Genomic DNA, 23,724 nt, shown 5'->3' on the forward strand with positions numbered 1-23,724 from the left:
CGTGTGTTCTCCTGAAACGTCACAAAGAAAAAACTGTTTTCTTATGCTTGTAATAACCGTAAACTACAGGAAAATAATAGCCTATTTATGTTAAACTTTATATTCTTTGCAAATCTGGAAAGGTCATTATCGAAAAAAAGCCATTTGATGTTGCTCGAAGTTTTTTTTTGTATGTTGCAGTTTCAAGATATCATCCCTTTTCTGTTACTTATCTCTTTTGGGGGAGGTGTCAAGTGTCTCTGTGTACCCTGCTATAGCTATCTGCCAATGCGATACAACATATTATATTTATATCTGACCATAGGCGCACCAGTGAGGGCACGACGATACTTGCCACTGCCTGCTGGAAAACGTGGAGAGAGAAAATTTGTTTGGTTCATTGTGCTCTTTGTGTTGGATAGTGAAAGAAATGCTATTCAATTTTTAAATAATTGAAAATAAAATTAAGCATTGCCTCAATTTAGAAGTGAAAATTCCTTGCCTTCCTTTTGCAGTTAACATGCCATGCGTTTATTTGTACATGTTATTTTGTTTTCTTTTAAGGCAAAGAGGCACGTGACTCCTAATTCCCTAGAGTCTCTCATTTAGTATTTGAAAGATAAACTCTCAAAAGCACCAAGTGTATTTTCCAAAGTTTTGTAAGGGTATAATGCGTATGCATATTATTAAACATAGCGACTGTAAGATGTTTACTCTTTACAATCTTGCTTTGTTCGTTCGGCATCCTCTTTACCTCACCACATGCCCCTTGCCCCCTCCTGTTCTAACATTAATATGCATGTATAATTTTAATAGTTCTATGTAGCGAGTGAGTTCCAAATTCTGCTGGTGTTTTCAAATCTCTGTTTAAACGATGATTCACAAACTGAAATAAAGTAATGAAACTCGATATATTTAGAGCATGGCCATGAAGACGTTAAAATATAGTGGGAAGTTGAGATGCACGTTTGATGGATACCTGATATTGCTTTTGAATGAAATCGGTCAAGGAATTTCATATTGAAGTCTTCAACGAACTAGCAAGGCAAGATTGTAAAGAGTAAACATCATGGGATACTGTCGCTATGTTTAACTAATAATATGCATAATCAGTTTGCAAAGAAATTGTTCTAAAAATTTCTTTGCTCGTTTTGCTGGCAGTGTCATAATTTATTTAAGTCATATTATATCTGCATTTATTACTACTACTTCAGACAGGCAAGTGCGCGCACACCCATGCAATGCATTCTCACTGATATTTCAATTGGGCAGCCCCAAGTTGAACTCCGAGTTACACCGACTGCAAGAACGATACAAATACAGTTAAAATATTGCGCAAGTGTTCCTAATTTCTTTATAACTAGTTTAAGAATTGCATGAAATGATTCCTGGTAATAACATTTTAAAATTTTGTGTTTTTAATGTCATCCCTTCTTTTTTGTCCAACGATTGATTAAATGAAGTACTAAATATTATCGGAAGGAAAGCAATACTCGAAACAATAAACTGAAATGTTAACATTAATCTATTTTCCATCTCTTCCTGTATTTGACATCTTTTTTCTTCTGAAATGTTACGTGAAGGGAAGGGGGGGGGTTAATCTCTAGAAACATCCTTGAAGAAATTGAATGAGGTAAAAAGGTAAAGGTAAAGTGTTCCCCTGTGCATAGCACCACGCCATGAAGGCGTATAGGGGGTGTGGGGGTAACGCCCCACACTTTCTTGATCCGGTCGTGAGTGGGGGTGATGTGATCAGCATCACGCCCCTGACCGCCTTTACCCCCCAGGGTTTCCCCCAGGTACCCATGTTATTCGACGCTGGGTGGGCGCCGGGGCCGCTTTCACCGTTAGAAAAGTTCCCGGATTTGAACCGGCCGGGGATCGAACCCGGGACCTTGAGCATGGTAGTCAGACGCGTTACCGACTGAGCCACCGCGGCCACCATTGAATGAGGGTGAACATTTTTAAAACGGTCCAAAATATGCACTTAATTTCCCCAAACTTACACCCCCCAAAATTTTCCAGCACCCCCCCCCCCCCCCCAAGGGAAAAATCCTGGATAAACCCCTGATTTAATGGTGTTTATTATGCTCTAAGAAAGAGAAGAAAAGGAAACAAAATGTATGTACTAATGGCATGAAGCTCATGAGAGGAAATGTAATATGTAAACTGTGAACACACTTAAATTTATCTTGATTTAAAATTCAATAATATCAATGGGCAAAAATAGCAAACATTTCTGTGTAGAATAATACACAAAATACTACTCATATTAAACCGTAAATACTGTCATTGTCATTATACTGTAAATAAACATGGCAGCTGATATTTTACAAACTGTCATTTAAAGAATTGCCAAACTCCAGCTACAAAGACTATAAAAGTATTTTAAGTTACAATTATATAGTACATCCAGAATGTTTAATTTTCACTGGAAGAATAGATACTGAAATTATTATAGTTTCATTGACACATTTAACAAACATTTCCATAGTTGGTTCATATATACAGGATCAAACAGAAAAATGTACATCTAAATACATTTTCTTATTTGCTTTAATCAAACTGTTCAAAAATTTTACAGGGACATTTACTATAAAAAGCATTTCTATAAGAAACATGTATCTGTGTGTATGGTGCCAGAAACCATGGAAGCAATTTTAAGTGGTTTTTTTTTAAAAAAAAATAAAAAATCAATTAAAATGAATAAATCATCAAAAATGTGTTGTTTTTTTTAAATAAAAATCATGTTGTTTATCCAACCTGGTACCATGTATGCCCAATATTTGGCTATGTTATTCACTCAATATCCACATAAAAGGAAAAAAAGAAACGAGTTGGAAATATATCACACCAAAAACTAACCTACCTTTTTGTACAATAAATTTCAACTTTCTTTCTTTCTTTCATCTGGGCATTGTTTGAATAACACATCCAGATGTCACGATGTATTTTATCAACGTTTCGTTTCACTTCGCATAAGTTTTATTTTTACACCTCATTAACTTTTTTCTGCATACTGAACGTTCAAGTTTAATGTTTTTAAAATATCCATATAGGCAAAGTTAAAACCTACTGCAAGTTACACATCGCTATCAGTTTTTAGACTAGCGTTACGTGCGTTCAAAGTCTTGGTTACATAACTTTTTGGACACCCTGTATTTTGAAATTTACCGAAATAGAAAATGAGGAAGAAAAAAACAGAAATGAAACAAGAAAGAAAACGTTATGAGAGTGACATCTTAGCAAGTAAAGCCAATTATTTGAGTCAAACAGAAAGATATGCATTTCCTTACCTTGTTTTAACCACCCAAATGGGATTAGTCATTGCAAGCGTAAGAATACCAGCTTCTGCCGCCGCCATCATGTGTAACGTGGGTCCGAGAGGCTTCTTGGTGTTACCCCCCTGGATCCAAGTCTTGATAGCATTGTAACTGGAACAAACAAACAAATCAAGCATTAACGAGCTGGAAAGATCTACATTTTTGTAGATTTACAAAGTAGCAACATTGATTTAATGAGGTGAAATGAAATTCTAAAGTGTCCTATGTTTTGTTAGGTAGGAACATGAGCAATGTTTTAAAATATGCTGGCATTTTTTACAGTTGGGTCATTCTGTGTCATACGGTCTAAAAAGTTTCCATCGATATGTCTTTGATTTTGTTCCAATTTCGTCTGTAGCAGCATTAACACTTTCCGATCCTATGCTGGACCTTGTCCAACATCATGATTTTCCTGTTCTGTTCCAATGTTAGAAGATGTCCTACACAAGTCCTCCTCCCCCCACCCCCACCATTTCTTCAACATCTTTAACTTTAAATTGCAATATTTTGGCAATGAGGGCACCAACAGAAGTGATTCACACTGCCTTCGTAAGGTCTTGAAGGGTTCTTTCACACAAGATATTACATGTCAGGGTAAAAAACAACTAATAGTGATGTAAAGAAAATTTTGGTAGCAATTTCCCAAAAACGTGCATTTTAATTTCTTTCAAAAATTATGTCATACATACAATATTACTCAATAACTGTATAAAATTTAAAAATGGGATGCCAATGGGATCCAGTTAGGTTAGGTAATGCATCCGAACATATTTTGATAGACAATTTACTCTAATTCAAAGGTAAAAGTACACCAGAAATGAAACACAATATTCTTTGAATTAATGTACATGAAGCTGATATTTGCATTCCCAGTTCTTGGAAATACAGGGTGATTCAAAGGGCCAGACCCAAAGGAAACTCTTGTTGTTAGTGCACAAGAAAAATGGAAAAGTTCTTGGTGCTTCCATGCAGCATCCTCCGTTTAGGCTGCTGTCCACTTGTACGTGTATAATTAGTAACCGAAAATACCACATGCTTGGCCCGAATACTGCGTCTGATTGCAATACCATACAGTACTAGGTAAATTAAGACTTAATGGCAATAATTACAGGCAAAGAAAACAAGTAAAAAAAAAAAACTCAGGCTGAGCCGGTACCACTTTGAACCGATGCCGATACTTGTAAAATTCAATTTCAAAATAATAAAGGTTAGTTACCAAGTCATACTAACTCATCACATTACTTTAATAACTTTAAATAACTCCCAAATTATTCTCATGTAGTATTATAACACTTTAAAATGTCTCGTGACATTTGGTAATTTTTTATTCATGAGAACTTCTTTGTAGACCCAGCAGATGCAAAGAATCAAAGAAAGAGGTTTTTGAAATGTGGCAAGACTTTTGAATGTTTGGCAGTTAAAAAAAAATCGGTAGATTGCATCTCTTCTTCAAATTCATGTAAACATGGAAAGTGACGAAAAAATATGTGCAAATACAGTTATTAAAATGATGCCTTTTTATTCTATGCTGTCCATTATTCATTGTCATAATTAAATGCCTTCCAGAAGTTTGGTCACAGTTTTCACTTCGCTTATGCCTTTGATCTTGTGAATCACCTGCTTCCCAGGAGGGCAGGGGTTTCTTCAGTAATCCTAGGAAAAATTGCATTCGAACTTCTTTCAATCTGCCGCAAGAAAGGGTGGACAATGACAAATGTTGCTCTAGCGATTCAAAACAATGGTATCGGTGGGAAAGTTTCAACTGATACCAGTGATATCACTGGTATCGGTATAATATTGGTATGAATAAATGTGCATATATGAGAATCAGCTACAGTATGTGCTTCAGCATACCACTGAAAAAACTGCAATGTTAGTTGGGTTGTCTATACACAAGGCACTTGGTGGTCAGACAACGAGGGCTTACTTTGATGCTCTTTCAATAGGTTGGTACAACCCAGAAGTGTCCAAGACTGTAAAGTACAGCATGAGAAGACAAAACCCCTTGGGATATTGTCGAATTTTAAACCATATGTGAGCGAATGGTGTGTGGGTGATGCAATCAGATGTTTACGATGTAATTCAAGCTTTTTACTTGTTTACTAATGTCATTTAGTTACAAGAAATTGTAACCAATTTTATATGTTGATAGTCATAAAAAAATGTTTACATCTTTTGAGAAATATGCACATGAAATATAATGAGTTTAGCCAATGCAAATATAGTGATTCCTATTCTTAGCCTAAGGAAGTTCTACACATAAGTGAAATACAGAATGTAGCAAGCAACAGAATTTGAAACTTCACATGATGTTCTGTCTGGTGACAGTGCATTCCTATCACATGGGTGAATGCTCAACCTCTTCCTAATTGGGAATCTGCATAATTCATTAAAAGGACTTGAATAACTTCTTTGTAATAACCTTTTATTTTTTTTAATTGTGCTGGGTAATTCATTTATCTGAAATATAGAATTTTCTTTATTTTCATGTTTCCGGTTTGTGAGTTATTGAAATTTGAAAATTGACAAAATTGTCCAAAAACGGCTCACCACTGAAACTTTAAATACAATTTGCAAGAGACCCGTTTCAACTACAGGGCTGGCCATGGTCTCATTTTAAAGCTTATGAAAAGGGCTTTCATTTAATATACAACATGCTTGCTTTTTTTGCGAAAAACAAATTTTGAAAGTTGTTTCAAAATTTTATTTTACAATTTCCAATAAATAAATTTTCAAAAATTTTACAAATGTTGGTACACATCTACTAAAGGTTCAGTCAAAATTTCAAGGTGGTATCTCATTGGTATCATGAGTGAGAGGCAGTTAAAGCTCAAGTGAGAGTCATCCCTTTCCTGCAGTGACTTGTTGATTCCGCTCTCCTATGCTTCTTTGTCCAACTGGATCAGTTGTGGTGTAGCTGTCAGTGTGTGTACATCTCAGTTAACTTCCATGCTGTGAATTGTTTGAAACTTGCTTTATTAGTGTCTTCATTTTTTTAAAAAAACCTTCATATGGATGGCATCGTTTGAAGAAAGAGGGACACTGGTGTAATGAAGATCTGAAGAATGTGGCAGGTTGGATGATTTCTTTAAATTACGGAATTGAAGAAAACATCAAAATTTGCACTTCCTGTAGACTGCAGTTGGGGAAGGAAAAGCAGGCTATCTTTCCAGAAAAAGAAAATCCTTCAGGGCCAGATGATAACGATGGTCCTAGTAGCAGTAACCAAGATTCAGAACATATGGATGCTGATACAGGGTTCAGCTACTTGAATGCCTCTTTGATCTCTCTTGGCGAGTCTCCAGTGTTAGAAGAAACTGAAGAGGTACTGAAAATAATAAATACTTTATCCAATCCCTTTTTAATGCAGAAGGTGATAAAGATGAAGAAGAATGCCACTGTAGTAATTCAGGATCAGAAATCTTTGAGGAACTTAAAGAGAGATTTAAAACTGCAAATAAAAGTGAAAGGTTCATGATTTTGTCTAATTTGCCCGAAAGTTGGTCATGTGTAAAAATTGAAAATGAGTTTGGTGTTAGTAATTACATATCAAGGAAAGAAAGAAAAAAAAACTCATCTAAGAAAAGGGAATTTTGTCCTCGCCTGACCCCCAGACCTGGATAAACTTTAGCAGAAGAAACAGCCTTATTAGTTAAAGATTTCTACTGCAGTGATGAATTTAGCAGGCAAATGTCTGGCAATAAAGACTATGTTTCTGTGAGGGTCACAGATGGTAAACATATCCATATTCAAAAAAGATTGATCCTGGGAAATCTGAGAGAAATATTCAGACTTTTTAAATCTAAATACCCGTTACTTAAGATTGGGTTTTCAAAAATTTGTAGAATTAAGACCAAAGATTTGCATAATAGCAGGAGCCAGTGGTAACCACACTGTGTGTGTTTGTACCACTCATCAAAATGTTAAACTAATGATAGCTGGGGTGATGAAGTTGGTATATATGCTTCTGTATTTATAATGTGGTTAGGTATGTTAATATGTTAACTTAAATCATCGCTTGGTCTTGAAAGGAATTCACTTTTCATACGATACCAAAGAGATACCACCTTGAAATTTAGACTGAACCTTCAGTAGATGTGTACCAATATGTGTAAAATTTTTGAAAATTTCGTTTTTTGGAAATTGTAAAATAAAATTTTCAAACAACTTTCAAAATTTGTTTTTCGCAAAAAAAAAAAAAAAAAAAAAAACAAGCATGTTGTATATCAAATGAAAGCCCTCTTCATAAGCTTTAAAATGAGACCATGCCCAGCCCTGTAGTTGAAACAGGTCTCTTGCAAATTGTATTTTAAAGTTTCAGCAGTGAGTGGTTTTTGGGTAATTTTGTCAGTTTTCAAAATTCAGTAACTCAAAAACCGGCAACATGAAAAACAAAATATTTTCTATATTTCAGATACGAAACGTGCATACCAATAATTAGTCAAATCCATGACATCAAATTCCAAAATCTATTTTTTCTTGGTTGATTTGACATGGAATTACCCTGCTGTCTCCTTCCAGTAAATCATAATCCATTGAACATGAAAAGAAAGCCCTTAAAATGCAAAAATACATTGTATATAAAGATATCTCTTTGACAGGGAAGCAGACATAATCAGTTAAAATCTATTCACTATTCGTTTCTTGTGCAGTTTTTTTGGGTCGAGATCAAAACTGTCAGACAGTTGGCAAAATTGATCCTGATCCAGAAACTACACGAAAAAAATTAATAGTGGGTTGATTCAAATAGATTGCAAAAATACATCAAGTTTAAAAAAATTAATTATGGGGAAATAAACACTAATAAATATCTTAATACAATGCCGTCTGCAACCTCCATTTGTCAACATTTAGGATAAATTTATACACTTTCAGGATAAATTTATACACTTTCCTATTCTGCCACTTTTAGCTAATTGTGAAGATTAGACGAATTTTATGAAGAGAGACTTACAAAGAACACTCATGTCCAGGCTGGGATTCAAACCGTGGACACCCGGTGTCGTAGTGTGGTGTGTTAACCACTACACCATGAAAGTCGGCATCTACATTCACAAATTTGTTTACTAGATGCCAGAATTTTTCACAGTTGTGAAGAAGATACATGTCAAATTCGTGCACAATTCCAGAAATTCAAGTAGACACTCGGCAACCTAAAGAAAATGTTTCATGTAATTATGCTAGAATAGCTTTTAAAAAATTGAGACTTACAACAAAAAGTAAAAGCCCCATGCACTTCCTGAACCCCAAACATTTGGGGTAACTCCTCTGTACAATCCCCTAATGCCTTCCTGTTTCACTATTGTAGATACAGCATTAACCAACCCCCTGTACTGTGGTCTTGATGAAGTTCTACCATCATTCACTGAAAAGGAAGAAAACCAATGCATTAATGTTATACAAAGTAACAATCAATGCATTAATGTTATACAAAGTAACACTAACAGTACACTGAAGGGTCACTGAGGTTAACTCAAGAGGTAGCAAAGTAGTCATTAAAAGAAATAGTAAGAAAAGAAAGAACATTCAAAAGTTGAAAAAGTACAAGGTAAAATCAAAAAGTAAGGTAACAAGTGCCCTGAAAATGTACAACGATATGCTAGTAACTGTTTTTTTTTGTGTGTTGTAGGTATTGATGGATAGTATCCCTGGTGACCGCTAGAGAGCAGCACGGTGACACAGTTGCAGAGAATCGCAGTTCGAAGATGGCAGGGTTACTGGAAACATGGTCAAATGTGGAAGTGCGAAGTGTGATCAGGTTTTTGCGAAGGGGAAGAAACCAGCCGAGATCCATCGGGAACTTGTGGAGGTGTATGGAAACAAGTGTGGTGTTGGTGTAAGGAGTTTGAAAATGGTAGGACTGATATTAATGATGATCAGCGAAGTGGCAGACCGTCAACTTCAGCTACCGACCAGAACATTTGTCAGGTGGAGGGAATGATCTTGCACCCAGCGATTTCCATCTGTTCGGACCAATGAAGAAGCATCTTCGAGGACGACGCTTCAACACAGTGCAAGAGGCACAGGATGCAGTGAAAACCTGGTTGGACATCCTTGACACTGATTTCTTCACTCGTGGCATTGATGCATTGGTCACCCACTGGAACACGTGCTTAGACAAATATGGTGACTATGTGGAATGTTAGTGTGCAGTGTCATGTATACCCTGTCACAGTTTAGGCAACCACGACATAAAGGTTTCTGTGGAAAAAAACTTGTTACCTTACTTTTTGATTCTACCTTGTATTTAGACATAAAGATAGATTGATTTATATATTATGGGCACATCACCACATAGGCTATTTTTGCCCATCACACAATACGGGAATAAGCTCCTGGACTAATACAAAATTGAGGACAGATCCCTAACAAGCAAATAAGATGTATTTGTCAAAAACTTCAATCAATTTTTAAAACTACTATTGAATTGAAAATGACAGATACTAGAGTTTGGACTGCACTTAAAAATTAACCAGGAGACAGACCTACATAAAAAAACAGTTACATCAAAATTTAACTTATTAAATTCTGCGTTAATCTATTGTAACCAATTTTTCTTCTTCGAGGATGCTTTTGATCTTTTATTGTCATGAGAATGAAAAATGCCATTATTTTTGGGGTTTTCCAAATGACTTCTCTCTCAAATTATATAAGGGTCATTCCATGTCACATCAGGCAGGAGTTGACCCCTAATAGTCACAGATTTTGATGGTATTTGGTACACAGCTTTGCTTTGCTCCAAAACCGAAACCTGTGAAAGGATTTTGCTGAAATATGATTGTTACATATTATATGAGGGTTGTTCAAAATGTCATTCTTGAGCAACATGCCTTTTTCAATTACGTATATCTCTGGAACGAACAAAGATACAGAAGTGTTCTTGAGCTCGTTGTAAATAGGAAAGATTGTTGCATATTATGAAATGATCAAATGTTGAAACTTAGTAAAATTTGAAAACACGATTCAAATGTTCAAATTTCAAGTTTGAACAGCTCAAAACACCCTCCAATCGATTTTTCTCATTTTTGGATATTTTTAACTATCATCCTTCCTCTTCATACTGAGAAAGTTTTATCAAGGTGTTTTTTGATATAAGGAAGAAAAATTAGATTGAAATTTGTCCTGCATCAGCAATGATGAGACTTTTAATTTGTGTCGCTCTAAAGGATATATATACACTTACTGTTCAGGGACAGATGATATTCCACTTGATAATTGGCTTCCTCGTGTGCTGTTATTGCTAATTTATGTTACTGTTTCCATATTTTTAGCTGCATTCGTGAGGACAAGATGTGGGCGTGTTGTGAAAACATCTGTTAGCCAGAAAAAAAATTAGGGTGAAAAACGACGAATGTCGGGAATGTTTGAGAAAAAAACATTACCTATAATATTTAATGAGAATAACTGAGTTAGAAGCAAAACAACTTCAACACCACTTGGGTGCTGGTAGGTATCATAAAAACAAGTAACTTTTCCTTACAAACTTTACCTCGAAAGCACTTAGTTTCTGCACTATTAGAGCTTAAAATATATCCTGTATGTATGCAACCCAACACAACAAACGACCACTCTGACATAACTTCCAGGGGCACTGGTCAGGGTTGCCACTATCGTCACTTGGCTGTCTTACTTGAGCAAAATACAAAAGAATGATGATACTTGCGATGCTGTAAGAAGTATTTACAGTATTTACAAACTGATCAGGACAAAAGATTTCCAATAAATGAGGACTAAAATTTTAGTGTGTTCATTCTAAAAAGTTTCCATTGTGTTTCGACTGTCATGCAATATCAACAATCATGAGACAGACGTGCGACAGATGTTGGTGAAATTGAGGAACGAACAAATGTTAACATAATGTTCTCGCTGCCTCCTTTTTAACACACAGACTGTAACAATTTATTTGAAAATTATACCTTGGCATGTTGCATAATTTCTAATAGAGTCCGTCACATAAAATGGGAGCAAGCCCCTTACTGAAGACAAAATAATATTATTATTATCTTGCAATAAAATAAAAAAAAGTAGTTTAAATTAATTCAAAATAAAATAAAAACAGTCGAAACACGATGGAGACTTTTTAGGATGAACACTCTTGAACTTCAGTCCTCATTTATTGGAAATCTTTTGTCCTGATCAGTTTGTAAATACTGTAAATACTTCTTAAATTATCACAAGTATCATCATTCTTTTGAATTTTGCTCAGGTAAAACAGTCAAGTGACGCTAGTGGCAACCCTGCTATGTGCCCCTGGAAGTTATGTCAGAGCAGTAGTTTGCTGTGTTGGGTTGCATACATACAGGATAGATTTTAAGCACTTATAGCGCAGAAACTAAGGGCTTTCGAGATAAAGTTTATAAGGAAAATGTACTTGTTTTTATGAAATCTACCAGCACCCAAGCGTTGTTGAAGTTCTTTTGCAACACCCTATAATAAGATCTGAATTTCTACTTACAGAATTCAACTTCAGTTCCCTCTCGATGACCCGAAACACTAAATTGTTCCACGACTCTACCGCTAGGATTTTTATTATACAGCGCTCTCTGATCCACAGTTCTATAATAAACTACCTACAAACATCGACATTTTTGCACCTGAAAGTATTTTCCGATCTTCTCTAAGAACGAATATGTAAATCTCTTGTTTGTTTCCTTGTTTATGTCTTATCTGTTTACATATATCCCTTTTTGTTTTTACCTAAAACCATCTTGACTTGTTCTTGTTGATTTATTAGAATTGTCAGTGTAAAATGGCCTTACAAGTGCCGTATCTTAAATTTGAATAAATAAATAAATATTTCAGCAAAATCCTTTCACAGGTGTTGGTTTTGGAGCAAAGCAAATCTGTGTACCAAATATCATCAAAATCTGTGACTATGAGGGTCAACTCCTGCCTGATTTGACATGGAATGACCCATAAATAAAAACTTGCTGTCAAATCATGATGAAATTTAAATAGGCCTACAATAAATAAATTAAATAATTTTTATAAATTAAATCTCATTACTTGGTTTACAAGAATTTATAATTATCACAATCATAATTACATAGCGGTCTTAATAGCTTGGTAAGCGGAACAATCCTAACAGTTTGCTAATTTGATATAAAAGGGCCCAATACGGTTCAGATTGTTTTATGATTTATTTCAAATTCTCCTAACAAGCAGACTCTCAAAATACAGTCTAAATGTTGGGACATCAAAGTCAATAAAGTTATGGCAAAATGTAGAAAAACTTGAATTATTGTATGTTATGTTCATCACAGTACATTCAACTTAAATGTAAGTACATATGGCATAGTCCATATCAATTCAAGCTGGGGGGTTAACTTCATAGTCTCACATGTTATTGAATTAAACATATGTTAAAATTCAGGACAAAGTAAGAAACACATATTAATTTTGTTTTGTCCACAAAAATGGCACCTCGGGCATCATTTCTCACCCGCAATTTTCGGCAAAATATTAAAATGCTCTATCTCTGGAACAGTTGAAGATATTTTGTTGCTGTTTTTTGTATTTGAAAGAGAATAAGTTTCTGATTAAAATGATAACCACCATTTGGAAATGTGTGTCCAAGTTCTCTTGCTGTAGCCTTCTGATTTTTTTTAAAAAAATCAAAAATGCCAATCCCAAAAATTTTGATTTTTTTTACTGTTGATCAGTACCATACAGTACAACATGCTCTGAAAATGAGAACTTCTACTTTTGAGTTTAACAGGTTTTATAAACAATTGAAAATTCTGCCATACATTAAACTAGTTTCCATTACCACATTCTCACATATTGGTCTCATGAAATCAAAATCTAGTCTTATTTGACATGGCATTTTAATTCTTCATAAAGATAAGTAACAGACACAGCTTTCAAAACATATTAAAGCTTCCAAAATATATGTGCAAGTTCCGTAACAAATTACAGGTTCCAAAGCATACCACTTCCGTGCACTCTGCTTAGAACTGAAATTAGCAATTCAATGAACTAAAAATTTGTTCAACTGCATCAGTATCTTCCTTTGATATTGAGTGATGTCTTTCTGTTGAACAAATAGGAACTGGGGCACCCACAAATCCAAAATTCAAATACAAAAAACAGCAACAAAATATCTTTAACCCTTCCAGAGATAGAGCATTTTAATATTTTGCCGAAAATCGCACGTGAGAAATGACACCAGAAGTGCCATCTTTGGCAGCCTGTATCTCGGGCCAGGAATTTTTTTGGACAAAAAAATATATGTGTTTCTACTTTGTCCTGAATTTTAACATGTTTATTTCAATAACGGTACTACTTTACTATTGTTCGGACAGATTTCTTCAATTCTACAGAAGAAACTACTTACCGTAATAAGTTCCTGTAGTATTGTCTAATATCGGGAAAGTGTTTTGTGTGATGTGGGAATGTATGATAGGGAAAATTCATGTTCATTGTTGAAAATTAATTCTCCGACGGACAATAGCCTTTGGCGCGTACACCTTCGTACATCATCACGCGTCGTGATTGTGTTCTGTTCATGTTCATTGGGTATCCAGTGTTTCGAACTGTCTGTGTTTGCAATGAGAGTTAGAAACATGACGTGTCGTGGATGCGTGGTGAAATTCGTACCGGGTGTGGAAGATCCAGTGGATTTTTTTTAATTTAATTGAACAAGGGATCGTGAAGAAAGGAAAGGAATGTCGAAAATGTGGCAGTGAACGTAAGCTACTCGTTAGAAGGAATGGGCTGTGGGTATATACCAAATATGATGTGTCGTGGATGCATGGTGAAATTCAGGTAAGATATCCGTATCCTGGAAATTGATTTCTTCAAATTTAAAAGTTTGGGGCTCTTTTGGGGGCAGGTGACTCCGGCCAATTTCTAACATGCCTTTAACAGGGACTCTATAGAGAAAGCTGGGGAGCCGGAGCGTAGCAGAGCACAGGCGGGGACACGTTAGTGGTTGGGGCGGTAGGTCAATTACCCCAGGGACGGAGCCCGGAATCGGTGGGAAATTTGGACTGAAAAATTTCAAACGAAAATAATTTTTTAGTTCAAATTTCCCATTGATTCCGAACGGATAGCCCCATAAACCACAGATAGCGCCATGAAACATTACAATTTTCTTCGTAAAACAATGGGAAAAAGTTATAAAAAGTTTCTTTTTGCCTTCGGTAACACGCAAAATGGCGGTCACAGTTTCACTACCGTACTCGGCATGCAGTGTTTCCACCCCAGCCCCACGAACCATTTCCGGTAAGGTTAGGTTAGGTAGGGTCACGTATAGGTTACAATAGTTAAAAATTGGTTTCGAAAAAAATATGCGTAGCACCACAAACCATTCTTGCATAGCCCCACGAACCATTGACACATAGCCCCACAAACCATTTGCGGAAGCGTGCCTTCTTCAGTTACAAAAATACGTGTTTGGAAACACCGACCAGGATTATGTCATCACACACAGGCAACATCCAGCTGGAAGGAAATGGATGCAAGAGGTTTCGTGCATAGGTCACACATTTATATCGAAAAATACAAGATTTACTGGCAGAATTCAATGAACGATGCGAGAAAACACTTTCCCGAACTTCCACAACTATAAAGCAACTGCATTCGGTAAGTAATTTCTCCTGTAAATTTGAAGAAATCTGTATTCCGGATATGGGAAATTTACAGATATTTTAGTGTGCATACAGTTTTCACTAACGAAAAGCGGCGACAATACTCCAAAATTACAGGTTTTAACTTACGTGGGCCAATCTTTAGGATCAAATATCAGTTATTTGTGCTTTCCTAAGATTCAGTTAAGTACGAGTTATGGCTTTAAAACAAAAAGAAAGAGATTTTAACCTGCATCCCTAACTATCTATAGCAAATCAATTTAGAAATAGTTTTTCTTGTATGTACGCATTGCTTGCATGATAGAATTATTTTCCTGTAGTTTACGGTTATTACAAGCATAAGAAAACAGTTTTTTCTTTGTGACGTTTCAGGAGAACACACGCTCCTTTCATCAGACATTTATTTTCATTCATGGATGCGGTCATGAAAATAAATGTCTGATGAAAGGAGCGTGTGTTCTCCTGAAACGTCACAAAGAAAAAACTGTTTTCTTATGCTTGTAATAACCGTAAACTACAGGAAAACAATTTAGAAATGTAGCAAGTTAATATGGTAGGTATAAATCAACAATGGGTACTATTATAGTATGGGTGAGACATCTATAAATCATATATTTCACACTTTTCTACATTGCTAACGTACAATTTTGGAATGCGGAACATTTCCTAAGGTGAAATAATGCATTTCTAACTAAGATAATGTATATTTCTTACATTTACGAGTACTTACTGTTACTTGTTATTTCGATTCTTTAACACATTATGGTGGGCGATAGTGTACTAGTTCAGGGCACGTTGTGCGAGTGTTTTGTCGATTTATGCAGTGTTGCAACCTTGCTCACCGGAAAATACCTACTTTCATGCCTGGATTTGAAATTATGCTAATACGTCGCAAACCATTGACGTTAGCCTCACAAACCATTGACGTTAGCCCCACAAACCATTCACGTTAGCCCCAAAAACCATTCACGTTAGCCCCAAAAACCATTTTCCGTAAGGTTAGGTTAGGCAAGCATAATTAAAAAAAAATTAAAAATACTCGACAAGTCATGTTCTAGTAAAAAAAACACGGTGAGTTTGAAACACTGACTATGGGGTTACGTCATCTTAACACACAGAGCATTGTGCTCTCCTGCAGAAAGCAAATGGTGGCAGCAGAAACATCGTGTCGGACAGAGATTTTCGCAGAAAACACCATGTATTCGCATTAAAATGGATCAAAACTACATTCACGAACTTCCACAAGGCTACAGAAAATGATTTCCGTAAGTACTTTCTCCGGTAAATTTGAAGAAATCCGTCTCACCTATCCTATAATGTTACCCAACAATGTATGAACATGAGAATTGCATAGCGACCAGAAGTTGGAACAAATGTTTGTAATAGGTTAATTTCTTGACACAGTTTTGGCACCACGTAAGTGAAAGTACCAACAAAGAATCCTATGATCGAACATTTGTACCAGTCATGAAAAACAAACCTAACAACGATCACATCGAAGATGGAGACGAAAAACTATAGTGTAAAATACATTTAAGTACATTAACATGTTCCAAAGTACTTCCCTCCTCTTCTCTGAATTCCAGATTGTTTCACACAACAGAAAGAAAACCTGGGTAACTGACGGAGAACAGTAGTGAACTGTTACCTTTACACTTTGACAAGTGAAATATATTCAGAGAAAAATTAGGTACCGGAAATTAGCGGAGGGTGATTAAAAGAGAGATTGATTGCACTATGCAATAACATTTTCATAATACGATTTTACTACGGCAATTTGCACGATATAATACGATTAAAATTTAATGTCCATGGAAATATACGACAAACCTGATCAACTAAAGTAATTTGTACATATCACGTAAAAAACTAATGCCAAATAATGTATTTTTGCCCAATAAACACATTACTTCTATCGTACGTAACTGTGCCATACTCAACAGAAGTAAACTTTAGTACATCACCGACGTTAGTAAAACAGTGCGATACGAGACACTGATGGTTGCGTCATTGCAAACAACATACATTGCAAAACGTATGTAGATGATAAGAACAGCAAAATAAAAAAATAACTACAATGCTGTTACTTGCTACACTAGGATTTAATTATTATTTCATAATTTTAAAGAAGAGAAAGGGAAATACGAAAATGTACCTGCAAATCTGATTTTTATCAAATCCAGTGGATGAAGGATAAGAGTTGACGCAACGCCACCAGATATGCCAGCCACTAGATGTTCATACTTGACGTGATTAAAAACATTAAGTTTTGTTCTGGTGGCGGTTCTTGAGGTCTTCATCGTAGACATCTCCGCTCTATTCTTGGAAATGGTCGTTATCTCGCTATTTTCCTTTAACTCACCATTCTTCTTATTTTGAGTGTATGCAATTGGATCCAGCTGGGAAGAACTCACTTCGGCACTATAAATCTAACACAAAAGTTTTTTATTGTAGCTTACGGTGCGACATTGCGTATTTTGCGATGCATTACGCTTAAAGGAAAATATTTCATCACCCTTGCAGACCGACATAACTACCAGCGTGCAATGCTAGCGCTTTCACCATCTACCTTCTTCTTCTTTTCCTCAATCATGCAGGCAAACATACACTTCAATACAATCAAACAACCAGACAACTTTCACGAGCAATTCTACATGGAAAATAACTTGCAGATTCTCAGAGATTTTATTGCTTCTTCTACGGCCATCTCTGATATTACATTTTAAACATTCTTCCGCAATTTTTAAAATTTAGGTTTCATGAAAAGCAACGTCATCTATCTAAAAGAAAGAAGACAAAAAATGTTTCCAACAAAGGACATGAAAAAAAGTTGGCAATTTTTCCTTCTTTCAAGGAGGGAGGCAAGTGCTCCAATTCGTTAATCACGACGTATTTGAAGCTTTGATATGATTTATTCCGTTCGTTATTTTTTATCATATATGGTTCAAAATGTACAATTATATTGAACAGGGCATTCTTACAAATGAATATCTAAATTATAAGATTATGCAACATACAGCAAACATTGCTAAAGATGAAAAACAATACGGATTGTAGTTATAAAATAACAGTTACAGTTGGTACATGATGAAGAACAGAACTAAATCTCAACTAGTACACGTTCAAAGACTTTCATATATATAGGTATATCCAAAATAGTAATAAAATGTGTTCTTTCTTTATATAATACATATTAAAATCCATGATTCATATGTCCATCAAAATTTAAACATTTGGAACTCTCTTACATCATAAAATATGTTTGACATGAATATTTTACTTATTTGTTTTTTAAATTTCTTCATATTATAGTTTCATATTTTATTTTGGTCTCTAGTATTATGGTCATGTATATCTTGATTCTTTGGGAACATGTTGAAGTTTCTATTAATGAAACACAAGGTTTCCAGTGTATACATGTAATACAATGGTAATATTTGTAATTGTTCAAAAATATATTATTTTGTTTTGGCATAGAGTGAAACATTTTTCATGTTTTTTTTTTAATTCTTTTTTTTTTCAAAATATATACATTTTGCAATTTAGATGAACTTCCCCCACAACAGGGACATTAATGACTTTTTTAAAAACTCATATCACTCGTCGTTTTATCTACAGAATGTAATGTGGTGTCAAAATTCGACTTCGATGGCATGATTGAAGACTTGACTGCATATAAAGTCGAGACATACATTTTATATGAAAGCCATGAAATATAAGCTAAACAGTTTTCTCTGTGTTGTATTTATTTGTTTTCTAAAAATAAATGTGAGTAATAACGATGCAACGATGTAGTGCACGGTTACCTACCCAGAAGCTTTAATATTACGTTTCAATGGCTGGTAGTAAGGTTCGTGAACTTAGCCCGTCACTTGTCTAGAAAATTAACCAAATTTTGCCCATCGTTAGTGCTACACAATGTGCGAATTAGGCTATTTGCCTTTGAGGGATCAGTGGCCTTTGTGTGATTTTGTAAGTTTTTTTGGGTATGCAAATTTGTATATGTTACAAGTTAATAAACTAAATTGTTTCTTTGTAGTTTTAAGTACTATAGAACAGTGGTTCTGCCTAGGATATTATATCATATAATAACATTTACACGTAATTTAGAAAAACAGTATATTTACATTCTAAGAAAAGGCTTACTCAAAGAAGAGTTATTGAGCTAGGAGCAGAGAGAAAACTTGACCAAATTTCTATGGCCGTTCAACTCAATGGAGGTGTGCGACGAGAAATGTGAACTACCTTCAACGAATAAAGCTAAACTTAGGCTATCTTAACAATATGCAGAGTAACGGCGTTAGTCTAGGAGCTCTTTGTAATACCTCTGTACCCTCAGATGCTTGATTGATTGATTGATTGATTTAGTTTATTTTACTTCGCGTTTTGTGCCTCTTGGCTAATTTGCGAAGATGGGGATGAGTGATGAAATGATGAAATTGATGAATGGACATTCACAAACAACCAAGCCCGACCGGGATTCGAACCCGGGACCCTTGGCGTCGCAGCGCGATGTGCTAACCACTCGGCCACAGGGTCGGGCGCACCCTCAGATGCGAAGTAGAGTAGGATGCAGTTGAATTAAAGGTTAAATATCTATTTTCCCGAATGATATTTCATTGGTGTTTGATTCACAGTTAAGAAATTGTACATGTTTCAATTTAATTTTCTTTGGCGGGGATAACATACATCCCTGGCAGGGATTAAACATTCTTTTATTCTGCCTGCCGTGGATGATTTTTTTTGGGTGGGGGAATCACCCCTCTCGTTTAATTCGCACACTGGTGCTACGTTAATGCAATTTTCTGTCGTAAAGAGTTTCGTAAGTGCTGCTATATTTTTGAACCAAGGGCAATAAAAAAATGGGGCGGATAACTACACGTTCTCTGAATTTTGCAGAAATCGTGTGCAACTTTGTCTATGTTAATGCTACCTTCGTGATTCTCTGCCGTAAAGCGTTACGTTAGTGCTGCTATATTTTTTAAAGAAGGGCTATTCCAAACTGGCCGGGCTAACTTCACTTGTGAAACCTCTTGAACTAGCAATTTTTTTTTAGAAAATATTGTTTTCCGGGGGGCTAAATATTATCGTTGCATATACGCATTACTATCAATCATGTTGGTTTTAGTACAGAATATTACGAGATGCCAGAGGTGGCATATTTCACTTTTTCAAAATATAAAGGCCTTAGCAGGTATAGTTCACACAAGGCCTCGCGTCTCCTAACAGAGGCCTGACATACAACTTGTCCTTTCACATTTTTATACATCTCTGTAAATTTGAAAATCGCGTTTGAAAACCTCCCATCCGCTGCGTTTCATGAACCATTAAATTTTTCTATGTGAAGATTTGTTTAGATTATAATTAAGATTATATATGTAATAAATGCTATAATAATATATAAGATATATATTAAAATAATTATAAGACCGCACCGATCCTTTTGGCCTGCACCAGCAAAGCTGATTGAGTAGGTGTTTTAAGTCCACTTTATGCACAGTAAGGTTAATCGGGACTGGACCTCCAGTTTAAAGTGGGATCCGAACCACTATGTGCCTCCACAGGTATCGAACCCGGGACCCCTTGATTACAAGGCGACGACGCTACCACTAGGGGAGGCTACCATCGGGGAGGCCCTACCAGCAAAGCTGTTTTTTTACGATATTTCTAATTCTGACAAATTAGATCCGCTTAGAATCCCTTCTAGAGCATTGTTTCTCAACCGCCTGGTCGCGTCAAGGCCCTGCAGTCAATTATACCGAGCCTTGAGAGGTTCTAAAGTTTTCGAGTTGCAGCCCGAGCTGGCAAGCAGCTGAAAAGATGGCCTTTCGTTCGGCGTTCACTAGCGATAAGAAGAAATCCTTTTTCGAGAGTCCTGGAGAGGGGATTGTCCCCCCCCCCCCTTGCAGCCTCCAAGTTTGAATTTTAACGTTTGGGTCTTTTTTGAGTTAGAGCCGGAAGAGTTAATCGACTTTCAGCCCTAGCTGGTAACCACCTGGAAATATGATTTCGACTGCGATATTCAGAGATTCTTTCCTCACAGTGGCGGTGAACGATCAAATAATCTAATCGGGGGGAAGGCATTGCTTCCCTCTTCCAATTTGGAGTTTGACGAACGGGCACCACGGTAAATTTAGTTTGAGCACAGACCAATTGGACTGTGGTTTGAGCACCAATTTGCATTAACAAATATGTTGAAGTGGGCCTATTTTTATAGTTGGAATTTTTAGGTGTTCGAAATGGAATATTCCAATGAAAATTAGCATTTGCCTAATTAATTAAATCATGTTAGCCAGATAAACTAAACGACAGTGGCGTCGCGTGCGGTTCGCATACGAGTGTTCACAATAATGTATTTGTACTGAATAGAGATTTACTCCTAACCCTTGTAACTTCATCTTAATTGAAAAAGTGAGAATAACAGTTCAATTTATTTTCAACAATTTACCCCCCAAATCACGCTATATTTGAAGTAATACAAGAAGGACCTAGAGAAAATTGTCCCTCTCCCCCTTAAAATCCGCCAGGTATAGCGAATTTTTGCTAAAGTTTGCAACTATGTAGCACAGACCTTTTCGAGTTCCCCTAGACTTGCCTTGAATATTCTGCACTCTGGTGCCGAATGTAAGAAGTATTTCCGCTTGCATCAGTGTTCGCACAGCGAAGTGAACATCTTCGGGTATAGTGGCCTACATCACCTTAGCTGTCAGCTCTACGCAACACGCACAGCAATTGTGTTCAACGCCCTCCGTGGAAGACCGTCGGAGTCAGTGTTACCAACTATGTAGAGGAGTTATCGACGTGAAAGAAGTCGTGTCAGAGTAAATTGTGTGTATATACTCGTACATCAAACATAGTATTTTTCGAATAAATATACGTATGTGTGTGTGCATTTAATATGTACGTAATTTAAGACATGAGTGTTCATATGCTTGTGCGAACATTATCAGGCGACGCGCCTGCTAAACGATTCCATTAAATCCAGTCGTTGTCAAAATTCTTCGTGTTTGATTATCCTAAAGGTAGTGATTGCTGCTACAACCTTTTCAAGCATTCCCATTGGCTGGTAGTTTCTTTTGGGGTGGTAAATAATCTGTGGTGGTTAGGTTATGCCTTATATATTATTATCATGGCAGTGTCTGCTGCCACGTTCTTTTTCTGCTGGAATCTCAAAAAAGATGCGCGTGGCAGTAGACTCGTTCTTTGTTTTATCGTGATTTCATCATGCTATGTATGCAATTACGTCTGTAACACATACTGTGAAGTTGTAGCGATTACTTTCACAAAAATGTTTTAAGATTAGGTCCCTCAGCATTCTTCTAATAATAAACCTAAATGCTCTCGTAGTTAGGTTAGGTTCTGTTAGCATTAAAATAATATCGCTAAATGCTTTCTAAAGAAAAAGATTCTAAATTGCCTGTACATTCATTCCCACTAATCATAAATTTGCATTTCTCTCGTCTCAATCAGTTCTTAAGATTTGTAACATACTCTTAGCAGACGAATTACGTGGCAGCAGCAAATTTGACGCTTATTCTTACTGCTGACACGTGCGTGGCAGCAGACGGCCATATATCATGGCCTCATTGAGTTAGGCTAGTTGGGTTTGGTTCCATTAGAAGAAGAAGAAGGCGAGAATGGTTGTATCAGCCAGTGGGCGGAGCTTAAGTTTGTCTGCGTAAGATGGCTGCATCTACTTCAACAAATGACTTCACAGACAGAAGAACATCGCATCGTCTGCACGCGGGCTTGAAGGAGCATGAAAGTATGCTCCAACTACAAACGCAAACTCGAGGTTAACTCAGTTGCGGATTAAAGACGTTCTCTCGGTGGGGACACCCATTATGCCCCCCCCCCAAACGTTCGGCGCCCAGCACACTTGCTTCACAACCTACGGTCCTATAGTGGTACCACAAGAAAAACCCGCGGCTCCTGTGAACCGTACTCCCGCGTGGAGGGGAGGGGCAGAGTGGACCATGCTTTCTTATGGCCCGAGCTGAAGGGAAGAAGGGAAAGCTGCGCGGTTTTTTTTTCCATGTGGTCGATCTATACCACATATGTCATAAAATCTATGTCGTAACTAAAACGTTGGAGGCCCAACCGTTTGTCATGTTTTTGCTCTCCCCGCCCCCTCACCCACAACCATAGTATTTCTAGCGCTATGAGGTAAGGTAACCAGACGTCGCGTATTTGCCGGGACAGTCTCTTTTTTTGTCTCTGTCCCGATTTTTTTATAACGTCAAAATGTCCCCCTTTTTGTGACGACTTATCGGCATAGAATTACTACGTAACGTCAGAACTATTGGAAAAATGAAAGCTGGAAAAAAACATCACCTAGCGATTATTGCGTATAAATTATTTCAGATTTCGATTTTTTTAAAATGTTGGAGTTTCTTCTCTGTTTAGGGGAGAGAGGGGTAATAGCACACGGTTGGCAATGGCACGCATGCATGTTGAGAGCTACCCCTTGATCATAATGGACTCTACCCAGCATCGTTAGGTAGCAGAAGCTTGTCTGAACTTGCACGAGTAGTTTGGTCGATGTCGGCGGAAGTGTTTCACGTTGGTGAAGCTTTTTGTGTTTTTGTCATTTTTCTTATAAGATTTTGTCGGGAGATAACTGCAAGAAACTTTGGTACCTTTAGTTTGAATTGCACCGTGGTTTGCCTCAGTTGTTCCTGTTTTTGTTCACACGAGTTAGGTAGAATGATAGTGACGTGCAGGTGGGATAATCGTACGCAGCGAGTACCATTACCCCCACATGGTTTATAACTGTTTGCTCTAAGCGTTTTTCACTGTTTCGGTGAAGCAGGTTTCAGGGTAAAGAAGTG

General features: G+C 36.5%; 1 protein-coding gene across 1 annotated transcript in view; it reads right to left on the reverse strand.

The window, feature by feature from the left end:
• LOC146005380 (solute carrier family 25 member 32) overlaps positions 1 to 17,468 on the reverse strand; it is a 72,602-nt gene extending 55,134 nt beyond the window's left edge. Inside the window, exons 1-3 of the mRNA XM_083144595.1 lie at positions 17,049 to 17,468; positions 8,514 to 8,667; positions 3,276 to 3,413 (exon numbers count right to left, since the gene is read on the reverse strand). Coding sequence (XP_083000721.1) covers positions 3,276 to 3,413; positions 8,514 to 8,667; positions 17,049 to 17,202 — 446 coding nt within the window. The 5' untranslated portion in view covers positions 17,203 to 17,468. The remainder of the gene's footprint in view (positions 1 to 3,275; positions 3,414 to 8,513; positions 8,668 to 17,048) is intronic.
• Between the last annotated feature and the right edge of the window lie 6,256 nt (positions 17,469 to 23,724).

This window comes from Lepisma saccharinum, chromosome 23, assembly GCF_977018435.1.
Source record: "Lepisma saccharinum chromosome 23, izLepSacc3.1, whole genome shotgun sequence".
NCBI classification, from domain to species: Eukaryota; Metazoa; Arthropoda; class Insecta; order Zygentoma; family Lepismatidae; genus Lepisma; species Lepisma saccharinum.